General features: G+C 34.0%; 2 protein-coding genes and 1 pseudogene across 2 annotated transcripts; all 3 read right to left on the reverse strand.

The window, feature by feature from the left end:
- Positions 1 to 17: 17 nt before the first annotated feature.
- Positions 18 to 956, reverse strand: LOC143398370 (taste receptor type 2 member 7-like). The gene has a single exon (XM_076855331.1). It carries the CDS (start codon positions 954 to 956, stop codon positions 18 to 20), a length of 939 nt encoding a protein of 312 aa, XP_076711446.1.
- A 3,636-nt stretch (positions 957 to 4,592) lies between these two features.
- On the reverse strand, positions 4,593 to 5,510 carry Tas2r8 (taste 2 receptor member 8). The gene has a single exon (XM_076852666.1). It carries the CDS (start codon positions 5,508 to 5,510, stop codon positions 4,593 to 4,595), a length of 918 nt encoding a protein of 305 aa, XP_076708781.1.
- A 1,806-nt stretch (positions 5,511 to 7,316) lies between these two features.
- On the reverse strand, positions 7,317 to 22,825 carry LOC143398371 (taste receptor type 2 member 9-like; annotated as a pseudogene).
- Between the last annotated feature and the right edge of the window lie 229 nt (positions 22,826 to 23,054).

A 23,054-nucleotide genomic window follows, 5' to 3' on the forward strand; every position in this document is an offset into this window, starting at 1 on the left:
CTTCTCAGATCTGTTTGTTAAATTTTTCTTCTTTTTAGAATATACTTTACTTTCCAAAACACCCTTAAAAATGCTTGTCTTAATTTATTGTTGCCCAGGATCAGGATAAATGAATGGCCTGAGGGATAGATTAGAGCAATCAACTCACCAAAAATGACAGCTAATTCAGTCTCTGGCATAAAATAGCTGGAGGTGGCTATAAGAAAGGCCAAATAGTAGATGATGAAGAGGAGGAGGAAAGAGATGACTGCTTTCATGGCTCCCACGTGGGCTTCTGAGCTGGGATCTCTGTGCCCTGACGCATTGAGCTTCATCTGCCTGGTGTGTCTCCACAGGGAGAGGATCAAGAGGAGAAATGAGATCAAGGACACAAAAAAGGGAAATAGTGTTACCAGGTTGAGATATATCTTGGTAGAGGCATACGTGGTTTTCTTTATTCTGCATTTCAAAGTTAAGTTTCTTCTCCACTTTGCCTTCACACAGTGTCTGAAATCATCATTCAAATTCTTAGTGACTGGAAGACTAATAAACACAGAGAAGGCCAAGCACCCCAGTAGAGTCTTGAGAACCATCCTGTCAATTCTCCACTTCATCCAGAGGAAAAGGGGGTGGAAAAAGTTTGCTATCTTGAAGAAATAGAAAATGCTGAGGCAGGTGGCAAACCAGACACTTAAGTGGTTGGTTAGGGTCCAGAAGAAGTCAATGATTCTCATTTGTTTACCAGTGGCATAGATATCTGGATACAGCACCAATATAGAACAATCTAATAATATTATATACAATAGACAAATTCTGGATATGGCCAGACTTGTGAGGATTAAATCAATGGAAGCAATCTTCCTATTCTTGACCCAGTTCATGAAGTTTATCAAGGTGATGAAAGCATTCCCCAACAGCCCCACTGAAAACTCTCCAGCTGCTATGAGCAACAAAATTCTCTCCTTCATATACAGCATGCTTAGATAAATACCCAGTTACTTTCTAGTGGACCTGAAGCAGTTTGGTATCTACACCTGGTTCTTGGATTTTGCTGTAATCGTTACCTCTTTTATTGTGGTCTTGCCTTGAAGACTGGAACAAGACATGAAGACTGTAGCTATCTTCATTAAATCCTAATTAGTGCTGATGAACGTTGTGTGTGGCCATCTTTAGCCTAGATGCTGTATGTCCATTTACCTTCTCAGTAGCTATTGTTTTCCACATATAGTTAATTTAGGCTGAGCTAGTGTTTGCTAAGATGCAAATTGAGCCAGTACCCTTTCATAGTCCTGCACTGTCTTTCTGAGGCTAAGTTATATGAATTTTGGTTTCATTAATCCTTGATGCACACTAGTGCTCTCAAGAGGGTTGCCAGATTTAGCAAATAAAAATAGACGATTCCCATGGAGATTTGAGTTTTAGGTAATAAATGATGAAAAATTTTTTGGTGTATGTTACAAGTTGCATAAGATCAGAACTTTCAGGAAGTCCTGAAGTTAAATAAAATTTCTGTATATTATATTTTATCTGGCAAACCTAAACCTCAGATTTCGAAAATTAGAAAATTGACAAAAACGTAGATTTGTGGAAGTATCTCTGCCTTGTTGAATGAGCATGCTGATTATTAATAAAGAATCCCAAATTTGGGCACACAATGAGAATTATATATTTTCAGAAAATATAAAAGATGAACACTAAATATAGATTACTTGGACCTTCCAAATTTTAAGTTTATTTTCTTGGTTGTTCAGGTGAACAATTATATGGTACAGTGTCTTAATAATAATGTGTCATCTTAATTGATTAAGTGGCCTTTATTGGTCAAAATTTATGATGCTAGATATAATAAGGTACAGGAGCCATGATAAACATGACTATGATTGTATTTAGATTTTCCTTTTGATTTAAAATGTTTTCAAGGTAATGTTAGCAGATGTTGATTATGTCCATTATCTTGATTGTGGTGGTGGTGTTATGGTATTAGCATATGTCCAAATTCATCACATTGTATACACTAAAGATATGCAGTTTTTCAGTTGTACCTCAATAAAACTGTTAAAAAAAAATAAAGTGTGTTCAAAGGTCCTTGAGAAAGATGAGCAGTAAATCCTGCATTTTATCTTCTTCTCTACTCTCTCCACATCAAATTGCTTCTAAGTTTCCAGACCCTTATCCTTTCTAGCATAAGGATGAATATTAAATAAACCACTTCTCTATAGACTAACTCCTGTTTTAAAATAGTTTCTCTAATTTAGATTTACTGAAAAATTATAACTCTTGTGGAATTGTATGACTTCTCTCATCTTTCCTTAAAGGAGAAAACTTCATTCCTTAAATGCCACCTTGATTTGGGGGTAAATTGCAGATAATGTAGCCATGTTCATAGGCGAATGCTTTCTTTTATCTTGTGCCTGTTCCAGGCACATAATTTCTACTCCATAGTTATCCTGGTAAATAAGTGCTTTATTTAGTCAAATAATTTTTTTAATTACTCAAATAATTTTTTTTCTTTTTCATTAATTTTATTGATATAACTATACATAACTGTCAACCAAATAATTTTCAGAAAATTTCAATATTTGATTTTGTTTTTGCACATAAGTGTAGATTTTGTGCATGCCAGTTTCATACAGCATGAAAGTTAGGTTATGTTACAGTTAAGAGGAAAAAGAGAAAAAAAATTCCACAGGTGAGCATTTTGTCACATGCCTTCAAACCCCAATCATTGAGTCATTGGAGAAACTTGAAAACAGAGAGACAGAAAACAAAACATGGAAGAAGAAACTTCAGACTAATGAGATAAAACTTTCCCAGAAGCACTACTCCTATAAAACATTTATTTTATCTAAACCTACAGAAAAATATAATGTTCAAACCAGCATAGACTTCAAAGGTTTGTTCTAGAATATATTAATATATTGCAACAAAAACATGAATCTTCTTTTTAATTAATGTATATTTTTATTTATTCTAATTAGTTATACATGACAGTATAATGCATTTTGACACATCATACATATATGGACTATAACTTCTCATTTGTCTGGTTGCAAATGAATTACACAGGTTGTGTAATCATATATGTACATAGATAATAACGTCTAATTCATTCTACTATCACAATCACCCCTGATATTTTTATTTATTTATTTTTATGTAGTGCTAAGGATCGAACCCAGGGCCTCATGCGTATGAGGCAAGTGCTCTACCACTAAGCCACAACCCCAAACCCTACCCCCGATAAATCTTCTTGTCTTGTACAATAAAAGGCAATATAAGTGACTAACATATTATAAATACAATCAATAAAATGTATATACTATTAACAGCTATAATTAAGAGCATTTTACAAAGTGAATTTTACACAATCATAAGCAAAGCGATTAAAATTTAGCTAATTCATATTTTTAGCTATAATACAAGGAAATGGAGTAGACCAGGATTAGACAGAAAATGGTGGGAGTAAGCACAAAAATGAACAGCCAGATCAGAACAGAGCTGACTTCTCAAACATCCTAGTGAGGAAGGATTTCATCCTCACAGCAAAACCACGATTAGTAATCTCATTTTCCTACTTTTTTTTTTTTTTTGTAACTTGCCCTATATGTGTCATAGACAGATATTGATGAGAGAGAGAGAGAGTGAGTGAGAGAGAGAAAGAGAGAGAGAGAGAGAGAGAAAGAGAATGTATATGTATATTCCATGCTATATGTTAAATTTTTTACATTTTTTTCCTTAAGTCATAAGTGAAACTCCTTGCTTATCTTTTTTTTTTAAAAGGAACTTGAACAGAATAACATGACTGATATTAGTTATGCTCATTCTTTTATCCAGATTGTAAAGAGTACTTAGGAAACAGCTTTTGCATAGATTCTCTTCCTAAACAGGTGTTGTCTGAGAAGCAGATTCTTTGTGAAGAAACTTGATTTTAAGGGCAATGAATAGCAAGAGCTAGAATAAAGTCAACCAGAAATTACTGACACAGAGATGACCTAGAGCATCACTCAGGAAACTAAACCATAGACCAGGCAGGGGAGTTTTGAATTACTAGTTAATCAGTCAAATGGAAGTGGTGCAGCAGAGATGTGAATGGAGCACAATTAAGGGCCAGACTGAAAATGTATGACAGAAAGAAAGGGGAATCTGAAAAGTGTAGCCCAGATGCAGTTTATCATAGGCCAAAGTAAAATCTTAGAGAAGTTAACAAGGCAACACAGACCTAACATTTGTCTTCAGAGGATAAGAAGAGATGCATGAGCCCTGACATTCTTAGAGGAAAGGGAATGCAAAGATGAGAAACTCTGAACTATACATAGCAAAGGAAATCCTTTAGGATTAGGTCCTGGAGTGCCTAAAGATATGCATCCAAAATAAATGGCATAACTGGAAAAACAATAAGAATAGGCCCATTTTTTGTTTGTTTCCTTGTTGATTTTTGACACAGGGTCTCACTTGGTTGCCCAGGCTGTCTTCAAACTCCTGCGCTCAAATGATCCTCCTCAGCCTCCCAAGAAAAAAATTCTAATTCTTTTTAAATCAGAAAAGAAGGTTTGCTTTTTTTTTTATTGAGAAAATAAGATTTGCTTTTAAAGTCTATTTATAAATCCAATATTTCACATCATGCAGGCTATTTTTCTACATGTCAGCATCCTGACAGATGGCTGCCTCAGTTTGTTATTTCCAAAAATTAAAATAATTGAGTGTCCTGATGGATAGAGAATTGCTACAGCCTCTCCAACCATTATAGCTAACATTTGTTCTGTTATAAGATAGCTAAAGGTCACTAAAAGAGAAAACACACAGTAGATAAAAAAGAAGAAGAAGAATGAAGTTATAATTATCATGGCTTTCACATGAGCCTGTGTGTTGGGGTCTCTACAACTTTTAGAATTCATTTTCATTTGGTTAATATGTCTTCTTAGGGATATTATTAAAAGAAAAAATGAGATCAGTGAAAAAATGAATGGTACCAGAGCAAACAGGTTAAATAAAGTTATTGGCTCAAAGTATTGAATTTTACTCATTTCAGTGATGTTTCCTGTATCTTTTATAAGGTAATGAAGCTTATAACCATAAGTCACTGTTGGTGATACTATAATGCCAACCGAAAAGGAGATGGTGAAGCATCCCAGCAGGACCCAGTGAACCATTCTATCAGTTTTCCACTTCAGCCAGAGAAAAAATGGGTGGGAGAAATTGGCTATCTTGAGGCAATAGAAGACATTCAGACAGGTTGTAAACCACATACTTAAGTAGTTAAAGAATATCCAGAGGCTGTCAATAACTACACGTACTTTCTGATTTTCATACAAATCTAGGTATAGTGTTACCAAAATAGCATGTAGTACTATAATTGCAATCAAACACATTCTTGAGATAGCTAAATTGGCCAGGACATAGTCAATTGATGAGATCTTTCTCTTTTTAATCCAGTCAATCCAGTTGACTAGTCCAATGTATCCATTGCCTAACATTCCTATTATGAATTCCACAGTGATCACAATTGTAAAGATATGTTTAGTACTGAACATGTTTGTAGAGAGAATATTCTAATCTCCAATATCACTGCAAATGGTTTAGTTTACAGATGATGAGTTAAAACATGATTAATACATTCTTTAAAGCATGACATAATGTTTTCATCTGTCGTTATTTTGACATTGATCCCCTTCCTGGAGCACCAAGATCTCATCTGAGATAGGATCATTTTTACATTCATAAAGACTAAACCAACAGTTTGATCCGAACAAATGTCTTGTCTTTTTTCTTTCTTTCTTTTTTAGACTGGAAAGATTATAATTATTACCTTTAGTGAGTGATAACTGAAGCATTCGGTTGAAAGTGCTCTCGTGCAAATTCAGATAATTTATTTCATGAATTTGAAATAGGCTTCTTGAAGTAGGTTCTTTTAACTTGGATCTGTGAAGTTGAATTTTGAATTAGGAGTCATTAAAAAGCACAAAACCCATAAGTGTTAACTAAAAATAAAAATGTGTAAATGAAGCTTCATTTTCATCATCATAGTTAAAATTAGCCACAAGTCATGTCTACTCTGGAAACAGGATTTTGTTTCAGAAAATATTAGTACAATTAGATCATACAGAAATAATAGTCAGAGGATAATAAATTTTGTCTTCATTAGATGATCAATTAGGGAAGGTTATGATACAAGTCTCATTATAAATAACAAATTGTTACTAGTCAGACAGGCACCTGGCAATAGTTACTAAGAATTTGTTCTGTGCAGTTGTTTATTAGAAGTAAAACTGCCTGACAAAGATTTGTTGTCTATAGTTTTATTTAATGTTAGAAGTGCTCACAAAGATGGTTCACAACTTAAAACATTCTCTTTTGGATATTAAGCATTGTCCTCTAAAATTAAGGAAATTTACATTTTATTCTAGTTCCAATACATTTCTTTTGATAAGACTTACCATCTCATAGCACTCATTATAGTCATGTCTCTAGATAGGGCAATCAAATAAAAATATATATTTTTAAAATGAAGTAGTATTTTCAGGGAGTAGGACTAAATCTACCATTAAATTAGATTGATTCTCCTTTTTGGGAAACATGACTTATCCCACAAAATGTTTGAATGTGGGTAACACAAATCATAATAATCCAGGGTGCTTGGAAGATCAGGATTGTGAGATTGTCCTTAAGTTTTGTTTGTTTGTTTGTTTGTTTTTCAGGAGTGGAATGGGGATTGGGGATCGAGCTACATCTCCAGCCCTTTTTATTTGGGACAGGATCTGGCTGAGTTGCTTAGAGCCTGGCTAAATTGCTGAGGCTGGCCTTGAACTTGCAATCCTTCTGCTTCAGCCTTCTGATTTGCTGGGATTACAGGCATACACCACTGCACCCATCCTGTCTTTCAGCTTTAAGTGGGCAGGTTTTCACCAGCAGACTTTATAAGAAGGATTGATGAGCTCTAAAATCTTCCTCACAGCCTGTTTGACTGAAATTCTTCTACTTACTGAGTTTAAGGCCTTTGCCAGCATCTGGCAGAAAGAAGTAGAATTTTTTTTTTTTTTTTTTTATTTAGTCAGTGAGAGGACACGTTATTGTGGGATTTATGTTCATTTTCCTGTGAAGACAAAGAAAATGTGATTCAATGACAGCATCAGATTCAAAATGAAATGAGAAAAAAAATACAAAGGAAGACAAAAAGAAGCTTTAGAATAATGTTAGGTGTTAACAATTTCCAATAGCATGTAAGAAGAAATGAATGAAAACACTTAGGAGGTGGGAGAAAGTCTTTGGTTGATCTCTTTTTTTTTCTCTTGAATTAAATTCTCTAGGGCTCTCTAGGGAACAGAGGACTCTTTTCCTTTCTAGAAACCATCCAGGAACCTTAACACCTTTAGAAAGGCTTCCCTCAGTTCGTTTCCCATTTCCAGGAGGAATGAATGGTGTGATGGGAAATAACAGTGTGATTGAATCAGCACTGATTCTCCCCTGAGGAATCAGAGAGCCAGAGGTTGTTACCAGAGACCCCCACGACGCACAGTGAGGCGGAGTGTTGAGATGATTGCTGCCTTCATAGCCCTCGTGTGCACCATTTGCTGGGGTCTCTGGACCCTGTGGCATGAAGTGTCATCTGCTTGGTGTGTCTAAATAGGGAGAAGAGTACCAAGAAAAATGAATTCAGGCAAAGAATACATGGAATTATAGCACACAGGTTCACAGAACCCTGTAAGGATTCTGTGTTTGGGATTGAGGTCTTTGATAGCTTCATGACTGTGGCATGCTTGGTGACTAGGAAGTTTCTGTAAAAAGACACAGAATGCCTGGCTGTTAGGAAGTTTCTGTGCAAAGACACAGAATGCCTGACTGCTGGGAAATATCTGTGCAAAGACACAGGCTGCCTGGCTGCTGTAGCAATGTCCTTCATGAGGAGGCTGTATGTTAGAGTCTTATCAGCCTGGACTTTGATCTCAGGCACACAACATCTTGGAAAATAGGGACTCGGTAGTTAGAAAACCACAATGTTTCACTGACCCTAAAGCTGTTCACATAACAGTAACTTTATACAATGGACTTTCTTGAGAGCCACACAAAGCTCCTAACACTGCATATTGCAACTTATTCTGTAACTGAGGAATAAGCTGCATAATGTTGCTAAGTCTGTAACCTGCCTAACAATACAATGAACAATATGTACTAATGATGCCAATGACCTAAAGTCACTGTTGATATAAATAAAGTTTGGAAGCTTGGCCTCTCTGCCATTCTGCCATCTTTCCTGCCTCTGCATCTTATCAGTGTGTCTCGTTTTTATTTTCCTTACAGAAATCTGTTTCAAAGCATTTAGGATTTTACTCACTTTGAATTCACAAGTTATGTTTTTTTCAAGATTGACCTTGATGAAGTGACACCCTATGTCATCATGAGAAAGAATGCCTGAATCCCAAGGATGACACAGTTGATTTTAGCTTGATCCAGAGGAAAAATGGGTGAGATGTATAGGCCACCTTGAGTCAATAGAAGTTGCTGGGACCAAAAATAAACGAGGCACTTTTAATTATCCAGGAGGCTCGCTAGCTTATCTCTGACCTCCATGTCTGGAGACAGCAGCATAACAAAACCATTCAGAGGCATTAAACATAAGAAGCATATTCTAGAGAAGGCCAAGCGGATTGAGAAGATGTCATCCCAGGAGATAGCTCTCTTGAGCCAACCAATGCAGTTCACTAGGTTGGTGAATCCATTTCCTCAAATCCCTTTAGACAGTTCACCAGCAATCAGTCATAAATACTGTCTCTATGGCACTTGATATGTCAGCAGAGAGTTCTGATTTGGAATTCACTGATGATGAATTGTATGTGGTTGCTGCTCATGTCATGCTGCAGTTGTCTTTATTTGTCCCTGTTGTCAGCTGTGATTCAGGTCAAGTAGATAGCCAGCTCTGCTGTGGGCTAGGACTGCCTGAAGAGTTTCCTTACTGAGGCCAGTAACTTCCTATTTAAATAGTGGTGATTGCAAGGCTCTAAGATGCAAATGAGAATGGATCTGATTTCTTGGATTTGCACAGTCTTTCTCATTTTAAGCTCTTTACATCTTGTTTCTTGTTTTTAAATTATAGTTCTTTGTTTTTTCTAATTGACAGAAAGAATTGTATATATTTACTATATATATTTATTGCAACATGAAGTTTTGAATTCTATATACATTTTGGAAGGATGAACTCATTTAACATGAATTACTTCACATAGTTATTGCTTTTGTGGTGAGAATACTTAGCATCCACTCTTAACATTTTCAAGGTTATGATATATTATCATTACCTGAACTTATGTTGTCTGATAGATGTCTTGAATTATTCCTATTATCGAACTGTAATTTTTGTATTAATTGACCAAGAACTCCCTGATCAACTTCCTCTACTTCGTAACCACTCTTCTGTTCTTTACTTTATGAGATCAACCTTTTTATATATCACATTAAGTAAGATCATGCAATATTTGTCTTTCTGTGCCTAACTTAATTCACTTAACATCAATGTTCTCCTGTATGCCTTTCTTTTTATGAAGTAATACTATTCCAATTTGTATATATACCACATCTTGGGTATAGCACATAATGATGCTATAAACATGGGTGTGCAGATCTATTTTCAACATAGTGATTCCTTGTCTTTTAGATATATCCCAGCTGTATGGAAAGTTGAATAATATTTATTTTTCCTATTCATGAACACAGGATATCTTTCCACTTATTTGTGTCTTCTCCAGTTTCCTCCATTAATGTTTTACTGTTTTCAGTGTAAGGATCTTTCACCTCCCTGTATTTATTCTTACATATATTGTGTTGTATTATAAATGGCATTTTTTGATATTGCTGAATTATGTGATAGTTCTATTTTTTTATTTTTTTGGTATATTTACTGGCCACTTCTATGTCTTCTTTTGAAAACTGTTTACTCACGTCTTTTGCCTGTTTTTTTTTTTAGCTTGGTTATTTGTTTTCATGCTACTGAGTTTCTTATGTGTAGGGTATTAATTCCTTATCAGATGGATAGTTTGCACATACTTTCTCCCAATATGTAGTCTGTCTCTTCATCTTGTTAATTGTTTCCTTTGCTGAACAGATGTTTTTAATATGATGAAATTCCTTTCATCTACTTTTGCTTTCATTGCCTATATTGTCAAGGTCATATAAAAAAATATCATTGTCTAGACCAATGTTGTGGGGCTTCCCCTCTGTTTCTTTCTAATGATTTCATAGTTTTAGTCTTACATTAAAGCTTAATTTATTGTGAGTTCATTTTTGTATATGGTATGAGATAGAACCTAATTTCATTCTTCTGCATTAGGATATCCAATTTTCCCAGCACCACTAATTGGTGAGACTGTCACTTCCCCTTTGTGTGTTCTTGGTTCCCTTCCACTTATTTGCATCTTACTCTGTTTCTTCCATGTTTTATAGTTTTCATGTAAAGATATTTCACTTCCCTGGGTTTTTTCTTACATATTTTATGTAGTATTATAAATGGGATTTTTATATCTTTTTTTAACAGCTTATTCTTTGTGTATAGAAATCTTATTGATTTTTGTGTTAATTTTGTATGCTACAACTTCATTGAATTTGTTTATTGGTTATAACAGTTCTGGGTAAAATCTTAGGGTTTTCTAAATGTAAGATCATATAATCTGTAAACAGTGACAATTTAACTTTTTTCTTCAATCTACATGCCATTTATTTTATTCTTTTATCTAATTGCTCTGGCTAGGACTTCTAGCACTATGTTAAATAGAAGGGGTGAGAACAAGCATTCTTGGCTTATTCTAAATCTTAGAGGAAAAGCTTTCAGCTTTTTCCTTGGAGTGCAATATTGGTTGTGGTTTTGTGATTTATGGTACATTACTTCTGTGCTTAGTTTATTGAGAGTTTTCATTATGGAGGGATGTCAAATGTTGTCAATGCTTTTCCTGCATCTATTGAAATGGTCATATAGTCTTTATCCTTTATTCTGTTAATGTGAAATATCCCATTTATTGGTTTGCATATGTTGAGTTATCCGTATGTCCCTGGAATTAATCCCACTTCATCATCATTAATAATCTTTTGTATTGTTGAATTTTGTTTGTGAGTATTTCGTTATGAATTTTTGGCATCTATATCCATTGGAGTTATTGTACTATAATTTATTCTTCAAGATTCTGATTGGAAAATAGAGCTAAATTTAATTTAACAGTTTCAGTATCTTACCATTGCTAATAACTTGCACTGTCCCTCAAAAGTGTGGTCTACTTTGCTCAAATATAGACTTTGAAGCTTAAAAAGTGATTATGAATTTATAGTTTAAAAAGTTAACATTAATACTTCTGCCATCAAAGTAACCCATTGGCTTCATTAATTAGAAAATGCAGATACAGCAATAGTAGTTTTTCATTTTCTTGAAAAGACACCATTATTTGATGTCTAGCTCTTTCACTCTGTAATATGGGAAAAAATATTTTAGTTGTGGTAGTTATTCATATTTGCATTAAATTTATTATGGTTCATTAAAAAATGAGTATAATCTTTAGAAGCTTTTATAAGAATGGATACTCATTTCAAAAGAAAGACACATCTGATTAGATTTTTACTATTTGCATACTTTTTGTTTTTTATGATTAAGGCACACAGCATCTTAATCCTTAAAAAAAAAAACACCCAAATACAGCAAAATTATCTTGCATTGACTTCAATATTTTGCCAACTTAACATATAATTTGGAAACTTTCAGCCCTTATTATAATAGGAGACAATCTCTATCAGAGTGAAAGGACATTCAACAAATGCCCAGAATCATTTTGCATATTTATTTTGAGAATGTTGGTAGTAACCTAAACTATATATACAAATTGGAGACAAAGAACCCCACCCATCAGGTGGGGTGAGGACTCAAGTATCTTTTCATGAATTTATGAGCTATTAAAATTATCTTTTGTCAACTGTTTATATTCTGCTCATTTTAATCCTTTTTGTGGATTTCTAGGAGGTCTTTATACCTTTTTATGAATTAATAGGATGTTGATATATAGGCATGGAGGGAAATTAATTTTACTGTGGTAAAAATTTACAGTAATTTCTCAGTTTTTCATTTGTCTTTAGATTTTTCTTTTTCTTTTTAAATTAAGCAGAAGTTTACAAATTTTAAAAAGATATGTTTGCCAGTGATTTTCCTATGACTTTTGAATTTGGAATTATAACTTTTCCATTGAAATTTTCATGTCTCTCTGTGTGTATGTTTTTGTGTGTCTTAATGTCTTAGTTTTCTTTTGCTATCATAAATGCCTGATGCTGTGGATAGTTTTTAGAGAAAAAGGTTTATTTAGCTCAATGTCTTGGAGATTGAAAGTTCAAGATTAAATTGTCTATTTATTTGGCCTCTGGAGAAAGTTTCATGGCAGATGAAATTTCAATGGCAGGAGTACATGTAGAAGAAATCTCATAGTGAGGTAGGAAGCCAAAGAACAGGGATAGGGGTCAGGTTTGTTCTTTTATAATAACTTACTCCTGTTGGAACTAATTGGAACCCCACAAACACTACTTTATTTTTTTTTCTAAGGGCCATGCCCTCAATAAGCTAATCACTTCCCATCAGATCCCACTTTTTAAAAGATTCCATCAACTTAATGGTAGCACACTAACAACCAACAACCAAGTCTTCAAGTCATGAACCACTGGGGAACAAGAAGAATAAATGAGAGGAAGAGAGAGTTCCAATAATTCTGACTTAACAATTCACCTTCTCCCTTGCTTTAAGGTGCCAACATTGCTTAAATAATTTGCCTTTTAAATTTGTAGACCAAGTACTAGTAATATGACTGGTTATAATTATATAAGAGAACTTAAGAGCATTGAAGGTTTTAAATTTTTAACTGATGAAGATCATAAATTTTCTATCATCACCCTGAAAAATCCTCTTATACCATTAGTCAGACCTAATGGTTTATTGTGTATACAATAGAGTTACTACATGAGATGTATTCACAGATACACTAAGTCTCACAAATAAAATTTGGGTCAATAAGTGGGAAAGAATAGGATCTCAGAATGAAGATAAATAAAAAAATAATAAAACTTAGAAAGAGTGTATCTGTGTGGACTTGGATAGATAAAGGTAGGAATCCAGAACTCTCATTCTAGTTGAAGTAATCTTTCTTCCCTTGTTGGAAAGGATTACTCTCACTTTACTCCAATATTGAACAGTAGTCTTTCCTAGGAATGTTGCTGTGCAAAGGGATGCCTATCTTTCTTGAGATGCACATCAATCACCATTAATCAACTCTAAATCTGTAATCAATGTTATATTTTAGTATGCCTTCAGGTAATATGGGGAGGGAGACCACAATTTGGAGAATGATCACAATTTCTCACCAAAGATGAAAACACTTTACTCCAAAAGTGGACTAGAAACTTGAACAATACATAAGAAAATGGATTTTATAGTTTTTAGCTCAAGAAGAAAATATATCACTGGCTCCTGGGTGATGTAATTACCCCATCACAGACATAGGATTGAAAATGTTAGTTCATGTAACCAGTTTACTTGTTTGGTTGACCAAAGCTTGAAATAAGTTGTTACTTACATTAAATGAGATTTTAATGCCAAAACTGATAGAATGTACAAGAAAGAATTCTAAAGATGTAGGAAGATAGGTACATTAGTTTAATTTATTTTATGTTGCCTTTATCCTTACCCCATTATTATATCACTTGAGAGAGCCTGAAGGACACTCTTTTTACTTAAACATTGAGAAATAAATTATTGAATGAATTACCAGTATTCTTGAAAAACTCTGCAATGCTATCTCAATAGAAAGTGTTATGGTGATAGATACTTGATATGGCTTTCCTAATTTCATAGGAATGATGCGATCCTGAAGAGTCAGATCTTAACAGAAGCAAGATGGGCACAAATACTATACTTAACAGCAAGAACTTAGTGGTGATCAGAATGCTTTGATCCTCAGTTATATTCAATAGTATCTAATTGATCGTAATGTTTACAGAATGAAAGAGATGGGAAGCTGACCAAAATCCTACTAGTCTTTACAGCAGTAGCCATTTTACACTGGCACCAGAAAGCTGGCTTGAATTGCCAAAAACAGACATGGATTTCACTTGGTTTTCAATCATAAGTCACTGTACAAATTCAATGCTGTTTAACTGCAGATGAGGCCAGATTCTCCAGAGGAAAGGCCTTTAGCTCCCCTACAAGTATATGCCATCTGTCTGTCTATCTTCCTCTAACACATCCTCTGCTGCATTTATTGGGATGACTACACAATACTCAGAGCTTTGATTGAGTAGTGGACATGATTTCTAAGTTGACATTTATTCATGAGGACCCCAAACAACACTATAGTTAACTGATAAAAATAGAGAATTATATTTGTGGGTATGAAATTATACTGGGACCTAGAACTCATGCGCTGGTTTGTGGTTATTTTTACATTACTTAAATGTGTATTTGAAACAGGCATACCTAAAAACCAAGGAAAGGAGAGATCCAAGATGGTGGAACAGAGGAGATTGTGTTCCTGGCTGCTCCATGGCGTGAAACTAAGAAAGCAGACAGGCAGCTTCTTCACAAGATGGGTGAAAAAAAATAAAAAAAAAAGAGAGAGGGGGTACTTTACTGGAACCTAAAACAAGGCAGTCAAAGCATATTGGGACATAGGGGGTTGCATAGAATAAAATAAGAAAAAAATCCCCAGCTGCATGGCTGCTTCCACAGTTGGGCTGGGAGCTTCAGCCAGAGAAGTCCCTCTATGAGTGTAGTAGAGGGATAAAGAAATCCAAGAAACCCACATTTTTGGGAGGTCAGAAGTGTGACTGGGTACAGAGCCATTTAGAGACCAAAGACATTGCCCAACAGACCTGAAGAACTCCCTGCATAATATCCAAGTGTGGGGAAAGAACCCTCCATCACTCCAGGTGACGTGTGAAGGACAAAGGAAGGAACAATTTTGCAGCTGTGGCATGGGAGCTGGCAACTGAGGAAGGCTATTCCTGGCAAACCCATGTTTGGCTTGAAATACAGGCCCAATAAACACAATGCACAACATAGAGTGTGCTTAACTGACCAGAAGAAAATCAAATGTGGAGAGAGGTTTACATAGGGGACAACTGGTCACGGAAACCCACCTGGCTCTACCCCTACCCCTCCAATCTGATTGCTTGTAGGACCAGCTGGGAGAGATGCATCTGGTTGGGAACTTGGAAGGGCTGAGGTGGGAGATATTGTTTAGAGACTTAACCCGAGATCAGGAAAAGTAGGGTCTGTAGGTGACATAAGGGACTGAGAATTGGCTCCCTTACCAGAAGAATGGTACCCAGGGAAGCCCTGGGGTAAAGTCTTCCAGGGTGGACCAGAAAATGTTGGTCCCTGGAGGTGCACTGATATCAAATCTCCAGACCAATTAGCATTTAGGGAAGAGCCTGGAGCCAACCTAATCCTAAACTCTGCCTACAGGAATTCTGCCTATGGGATTACCTCCCTCACTCTAGCATCCAGAGGGTGGAGCATCACTCTCCAGAAGACCCCACCTAAAATTGCTGAGAAGAGAAGCTGAGACTATTTTGAACTCCAACAGAAATAATTCTTAAACTTTTTATCAAGATTTTAAAAATTATTTTTCACTGCTTAATTGTGACCTAATGGCACATGGACATTTATTCAGTTTCCTATTTTTTTCTTCTTCTCATCTCTAGCGTCTTTGAAGCCAGTTATTTCACATGGATTAGTTTTTTTGTGAACTAAGTTGTTATTTACATTAAATGAGATTTTAATGCCAAAACTGATAGAATGTACAAGAAAGAATTCTAAAGATGTAGGAAGATAGGTACATTAGTTGAATTCATTTTATGTTGCCTTAGTATATTTTATTTTATGCTGCCTTAGTATATTTTATTTTATTATTTATTTTATGTTTGATTAGTACATTTTAAGTTTTTAAATATTCTTTTGTTTTTATTTTTTATTTAAATTTTTGCTTTATATATTTTCCCCTACATGTTTCCCTTGATTCTCTCTTTTCTTCTGCTAATAGCAAATCTCTATTGTTCTTTCTCACTCTTCCTTTAATCTTTTATTTTTCTTTTCTCTCCTGTTTTGTGATCTTTCATCCTATATCACTTCTGTTCTCTCCATGTCCACCATTTGAAAATGTAAACCCTCTGCAAACTTGCTATTTTTATTATAGGCATAACTGATCATATCATTTATGTTTGCATTGGTTGTTGTTATTTGTCTCCCTCTAAACAGTGAGATGCTAGAAACTGGAAACCTTCAGGGACATGATAAGTCCACAAAGCAGAAACTCTACTGCCTCATATTCGTACAGTTAGATGGGTAGACACACAACATGAAAAAGCAAAGAAACAAATTGCCCCAAGAAAACCAAGATATTTCAATAACAGAATCCATTAATACCACAGTGGAAGAAATGTCAAAGAAGGAGTTTAGAATGTACATAGTTAAACTGATCTTTGAAGTAAAGGATGCTGCAGATACATGTAGCAAAAGATTACTTCAAAAAAGAGATGGAAGTTCTGAAAACAAAACAAAAACACAAAAATCCTCAAAATAAAGGAAACAATAAACCAAATTAAAAATTCAATACAAAACATTACCAAGAGACTAGACCACTTGAAAGACAGAACCTCAGGCAATCAAGACAAAATATATAATCTTGAAAATAGAGTTGGCTATGGAGAGAAGATGTTTAGAAACTATGAACAGAACTTCTAAGAATTATGAGATAATATGAAAAAAATCAAATTTAAGATTTATTGGAATTGATGAAGGCACAGATGCTAATCAAAGGAATTCACATTTTTTTCAATGAAATAATATCAGAAATTTCCCAGTTTTAAAGAATGAAGTGGAAAGTTAACTACAAGAGACTTACAGGACCCCAAATGTGCAAAATTACAACAGACCCACATCAAGTCACATTATAATGAAAATGCCTAGCATACAGAATAAGGATAAAAATTTAAAGGCTGCAAGAGGATAATATCAGATTACATATGAGGGGAAACCAACTCAGATCTCAGCTGATTTCTCAACCCAGACCTTCAAAGCTAGAGGGTCCTGGAATAACATATACCAAGCTCTGAAAGAAAATGGATGCCAACCAAGGATCCCATATCCATAAAAATTAAGCTTCAGACTTGCAGATTAAATAAAAACCTTCCATGATAAACAAAAACTAAAAGAATTTGCAACCACAAAGGCTGCACTTCAGAATATTTTCAACAAAATATTCCATAAAGATGAAATGAAAAAAAAAATGTGAAAACCAGTGAAGGGCTACTACACAAAAGGAATAAGTTATTCAAAGGAGAAACTAATTCAAATTAAAAACTAGAAATGAACCAAAATGACCAGGAACACAAATCATATCTCAATAATAACCTTGAACATTAATGGCATAAACTCATCAATCAAAAGACATAGACTGGCAGATGATTGAAAAACGATACCCAACAATATGCTGTCTGTAAGAGACTCACCTCATAGGCAAAGATATCCACAGACTAAAGACAAAAGGATGGGAAAAAAACACATAACAAGCAGGGATTTTTATCCTCTAAAAAAAACAAGTTGTATAAGCTATATAATTGTGATTATGCAATTATAATATTACCTTAATACATTTTTAGCATTTTTAAAGTTGTTTTGTTGGCTCCCTTTCCACTGCTGTTAATTTTTTTCTTGATTAGACTTGTTAGATTTTTATCAGCTTTTAGCTGTATTATTTCTTCTCTATATCACATATTTCTGCTCCTATTCTTATTTTTTTCTTTCTACTACCTAATTTGAAAATAATTTGATTGTTATAATTTAGCTTCTTTCTGATAATTACTTTAAGTTTTAAGTGTTCATCTGAGTACTATTTTGTTTCAGAGATTCTGATATTTTAATCTTTTATTATCACTTAGCTCAAAGCACTTATTATTTACTTTTCTTGTGCTTTCTTCTTTGATCTATGAGATATTAATAAGTGTGCTGTTTAATTTTGAAGTAGTTGAGACATGGGGATGGGGTTCTAGATATCTTAAGGTGATTGATTTCTAATGTAATAAATCACACAGGAAACACAGTCTGCATGATTTCAAATTTTTAAAATTTCTCAAAGCTTATTTTATGACAGAATATAGTCTTTTTTTAATTTTTATTTTTTATTAGTTGTTCAAAACATTACATAACTCTTGATATATCATATTTCATACATTTGATTCAAGTGGGTTATGAACTCCCATTTTTCCCCCCATATACAGATTGCAGAATCACATCGGTTACACATCCACGTTTTTACATACTAGTGTCTGTTGTATTCTGCTGACTTTCCTATCCTCTACTATCCCCCTCCCCTCTACTCCCCTCCCATCTTCTCTCTCTACCCCATCTACTGTACTTCATTTCTCTCCCTTGTTTTTTTTCCCCTTTCCTTTCAGCTCCTCTTATATGTAATTTTGTAAAATGAGGAAGGTCTCCTTCCATTTCCATGCAATTTCCCTTCTCTCTCCCTTTCCCTCCCACCTCTCATCCCTGTTTAATGTTAATCTTCTTCTCATGCTCTTCCTCCCTGCTCTGTTCTTAGTTGCTCTCCTTATATCAAAGATGACATTTGGCATTTATTTTTTAGGGATTGGCTAGCTTCACTTAGCATAATCTGCTCTAGTGCCATCCATTTCCCTGCAAATGCCATGAAATACCTGTTTATGTGTTTTGTTAATTTTTAACTGCATTATTTGCTGATTGTTGAGTTTTCCAGTCTTTTTGTATTGTGAAAGCAAGTATGTGTATTGCAAATGTTTTCTCATAATTAAAAAAACCGAAAACCAAAAACAACAACAAAGTCAGGCACAGAAGGACATATGCCACACATTCTGACTTATATGTGGGTGCTAATGGTGATCTTATAGGAGGAGAGAGCAGAAAGTGGTGACCAGAGCTTCAGAAGATATGGGATAAAGGGGAGGGTTAACAGGTACAGAGGTACAGTGGTATAGGATAAATGACTTCTAATGTTCTATAGCAACATATAATAACTATGGTTGACAACACTTGATAGTGTTTCAAAATGAGAAGATTCTGAATATTCCCATTGAAAAAAATTGGTAAATATTTGAAAACAAAATATTTGAGATGGTTGATATACGAATTGACCTGATCTGATTATGCATTGTATACATGTACTAACACACTGAAGCTCATAAAAATATGTAATTGCTATTTTACAAGAAAAATTATATGTAAATAATTATTTTATATTAATTAAAAAATAAAAATTAAAAATTAAAATACCCCCCAAAAGAAAAATCCCATGTTGGCTCTTATAATCATGGAGTGAGAGTTAATATAGTTAAAGTTCCATGAAGAACCATTCCCACAGAGAGAGCAAAGCTAAATTTTGTATTTGGCAGAATTGCCAACATTTGTTTTATTATTGAAGACTTGAAATATGCAGGAATGGTGAAATTTTATGATATGTCCATTAATAATGTATTAATTATCTATAAATTCTAGATAAAATTAATTTATTAGATATTGCTCTCAATAATGAGTGTTGCAATTATGAAATATCTTTTCTAAGTTTATGGGAATGATAAACTTAGAGGTCCCCTTTGGACCTCTATAACTATAGTTAATTATTTAGATAAATTTTCTAATATTAATTTATTTTTATATTCATAATGTAAATTCTACTTGGTCTTAGGGTACTATTATAAGAAAACTCTGCTATTTTTGCTTGTCAATGTTTATAACTTTATTTTGATATTCCCAAAATTAAAAAAAAAAAACAAAAACAAAACTAAGATTAGGTTGTAGTTTTTTTTTTTTTTTTTTTTTTTTTTTTAACTCACTCTGGGCAGGTTCTGATACCAACGGAATATTTCAGAAACAAATTTAGTTTTTCTTTTGTTACATGGTTAATGTTAGTCATCACTTCAGTGCTGTGACCTATATACCTGATTAGAACAACTGAGAGAAGGAAAAGTTTTTTTCAGACTCACAGTTTCAGAGCTTCAGTTCATCACTGGTTGATTCTATTGAATTAGGCCAGAGGTGAGGCAGCACATTGTCGTGAAGGAAAGCTTCTTAGGTCATGGCAGCCAGGAGAGAGAGAGAGAGAGAGAGAGAGAGAGAGAGAGAGAGAGAGAGAGAGAGAGAGAGAGAGAGAGAGAGCACACAAGAGCAAGGAATCTAATCCCCAAGGGCACTTTCTTAGTGACATATTTCCTCCAATCATGGTATACCTGCCTAAAGTTATCACCCAGTAATCCATTCAAATTGTTAATGCATCAAATGGATTAATGAAGTGATGTGATTACAGGTCTCATCATTGCCTAAAAGCCTCACATCTGCATCTACCTGAATTGGGGACCATGCTTCCAAAACATGAGCTTTTAGGGGGCCATTTCCAGATACAAATCATAACACTTGAACAGCTTAAATAATGTTAGAATAATCTGTTCTTTTAAAGTGCTGGTAATTTCCTCCTGAGAGCTCGGAGTTGTCATTTTTTTTGGTTGTAATTCCTTAACAAAATTCTCATATTTTTTTAAGAAAATCAAGATGTTTATGTTTAATATTTCTCCTAAAGTTTGGTTAAAGCTATGACACATTGTCCCATTTATTCCACAGAAGTTTAAAAATTTATTTTCAAAGAATTAGTTTGCATACTTGCACTTTGTCTCTTCCCACTATTTTTCTTGATTACACTATTTGCTAACTAGTATTAATTTTTTCATCTCAAAATAGTGTGCTAACTCACATATTTCAGCATTTAATTTTACCTTCATTCATTTTTCTTCTTATTATTAGAGTTTTATAGTTATACATACAGTAGTTGGCTTCATCCCGACACACTTCACTCATTTGTGCACAGAATTTGATTTCAGTTCATGATACCCTCTTATCCTTCCTGTTCTCCCTCCCCTGCCCTGTTCTTCTTCTACTCTAAGAGATGTCCTTTCATTTATTCATTTATATTTATTTGATTTCTTCTTTTTACTTATGCATAAAAGTGAATTTCCCTGTGATATATTTATATTTGTGCATAACATGATTTTTAAAGAATTCATTCTGCATTGCCTCCTCTTTTCCATCCCTCCCATCTGTCTTTGGATCTCCTTCTTCTAGATTACTGATCTCTAGTCATTCTTTCTGCTTTCTTATGGTATATTTTGTTTTTCTTTGTTTGATTTTCTGAGTTGGGTATTTTTTGGTATTTGCAATTAAATATGAGTTGTCCTGCAAGTGGTTTTAGATATAATCTGTGGCCTAAGACTGTTAGACTTAGAGAGTCCCACTTTTTAAATTGTTCCTTGGTTGGGATCTGGAAACTTAGATTTCTGGAGAGCTTCTTCCTTTCCCTGAAGAGAGTGGCTCATTATTCTTAAAACTCTGTGTATAAACAATGTGGATTTTGCTCAACACCTGGCTTTCTTCTTGGGAACCTGGAGTTTTAGTACATTCAAGATATACATGCATACACATATGCACACACATTATTGTATAAACAGCAAACTTATTCTAAGTATTTCTTTTCTTCTATCATACTCTTATAATTTTTTTCAATTGTATTATTATTACATTCTCTTGGCCCTTAAAATATAATTAATTTGTTTTAATGTTAGTTTTATAGTCAGATATTTTCAAGTGTTAATGCTAGTTCTTCCAATATAAATTGTTAATCATCTCTTGTTGAGATATAGCTCAAAATAATTTCCTTCAAAAAAGTTTTGAGTTCTTGCATTTCTTAAAAGATTGTGTGTGTGTGTGTGTGTGTGTGTGTGTGTGAGAGAGAGAGAGAGAGAGAGACAGAGAGAGAGAGAGAGAGAGAGAGAGAGAGACAGAGAACTTTGTGATGACAGTTTGGAGAAACAAAATTCTTGGGTTATGCTTTATTTTCTTGAACTTGTAAAAAAAATCTTAAAGTAGAATAATAATAAGCCATGCTTTTTACAATATATGTTTCTATAAAAAAATCTGAGTTTAGCCATATTTTTACTCCTTTATAAGATGACTCAACTTTTTATTCTGGCTTACCAATCAAAAATTGTTTAATTCATATGTCTAAATTTGGCTACTCAGGATCTGTTAAAACTGGTAATGTATGTGGTATCTTAAAACATATTCTGTTCAAGTTTTTATTACTTTAGGAATTATCTATTAAAGTATACATTTACATATGTATGATTTTCAATCATTTTTATTTTCTGCTTTTGGAATTCCATCTATCCATAACTTGTACCACTTTGACCTATTTTTGACATCCAATGTTTTTACCTGCATCTTTTGAACTTTTTTTTTCTTAATTTTGCTTCATTTCATTTGCTTGTTCTATTTAAAGCCTGTGCATGTTATTTGCTGTGTTTCCCATTGTATTTATGGACTCACTGAACAATAATTTTTTGTTTCTGAGATGTTTGTTTCTTTCCTTCCTGAGTTTTATTAGTTTAGGATGACTAATGGCTTTCTGATATTTCTTCATAGAGAGTATTGCTTTATTATTTAAAAAAAAGATCCACAGTAAATTTTGGTCATGATTTTCATCTACTCTGTGCTGGTATTTTTCTTGTATTTGACCCTTGTTAATTTTATAACTTTTATATTAATTTTCCTTCTTTTAATATTTATTTTTACTTATATGTTATGCCAGTGCAATAATTGAATGGGTTGGTTGCACGCTGTTGGAATAGCTATTTGCATCTTTTCTGTGTCGTTTTCATCATCTAGAGGCTCCCTTTTCCTCTGTTTCTTCAGGCACAGGCTGAGTCCTACTAATAGAATTGATTTAAATGATGTTTTGTATATCCTCACCTTCTCCATTACGCTTAACCAAACCAGGATTAGTAGAGTTTTTCTCATGAGCGCTACTTACATATTTCTTGCAGCTGGTGTTGCAAATAAGGGTTACAGGTTTTGCATTTCATTATGCATTCCTCACGCTCAGGATTCATATTTTGGCTGTTGCTTTCTGAGATTGCAGGCTTCTTATCAATCTCTGTGCTGGTTCTTTTCCTCTTTTTGTACTTGCTTTTTCACAAATTTTGTTCAA

Source organism: Callospermophilus lateralis, chromosome 4 (assembly GCF_048772815.1).
Source record: "Callospermophilus lateralis isolate mCalLat2 chromosome 4, mCalLat2.hap1, whole genome shotgun sequence".
Classification (NCBI taxonomy): domain Eukaryota; kingdom Metazoa; phylum Chordata; class Mammalia; order Rodentia; family Sciuridae; genus Callospermophilus; species Callospermophilus lateralis.

Bases quoted from the DNA above. Each gene is read 5' to 3' on its own strand.
- Tas2r8 (XM_076852666.1), bottom strand. From the start codon at position 5,510: ATGTTCAGTACTAAACATATCTTTACAATTGTGATCACTGTGGAATTC.
- LOC143398370 (XM_076855331.1), bottom strand. From the start codon at position 956: ATGCTGTATATGAAGGAGAGAATTTTGTTGCTCATAGCAGCTGGAGAG.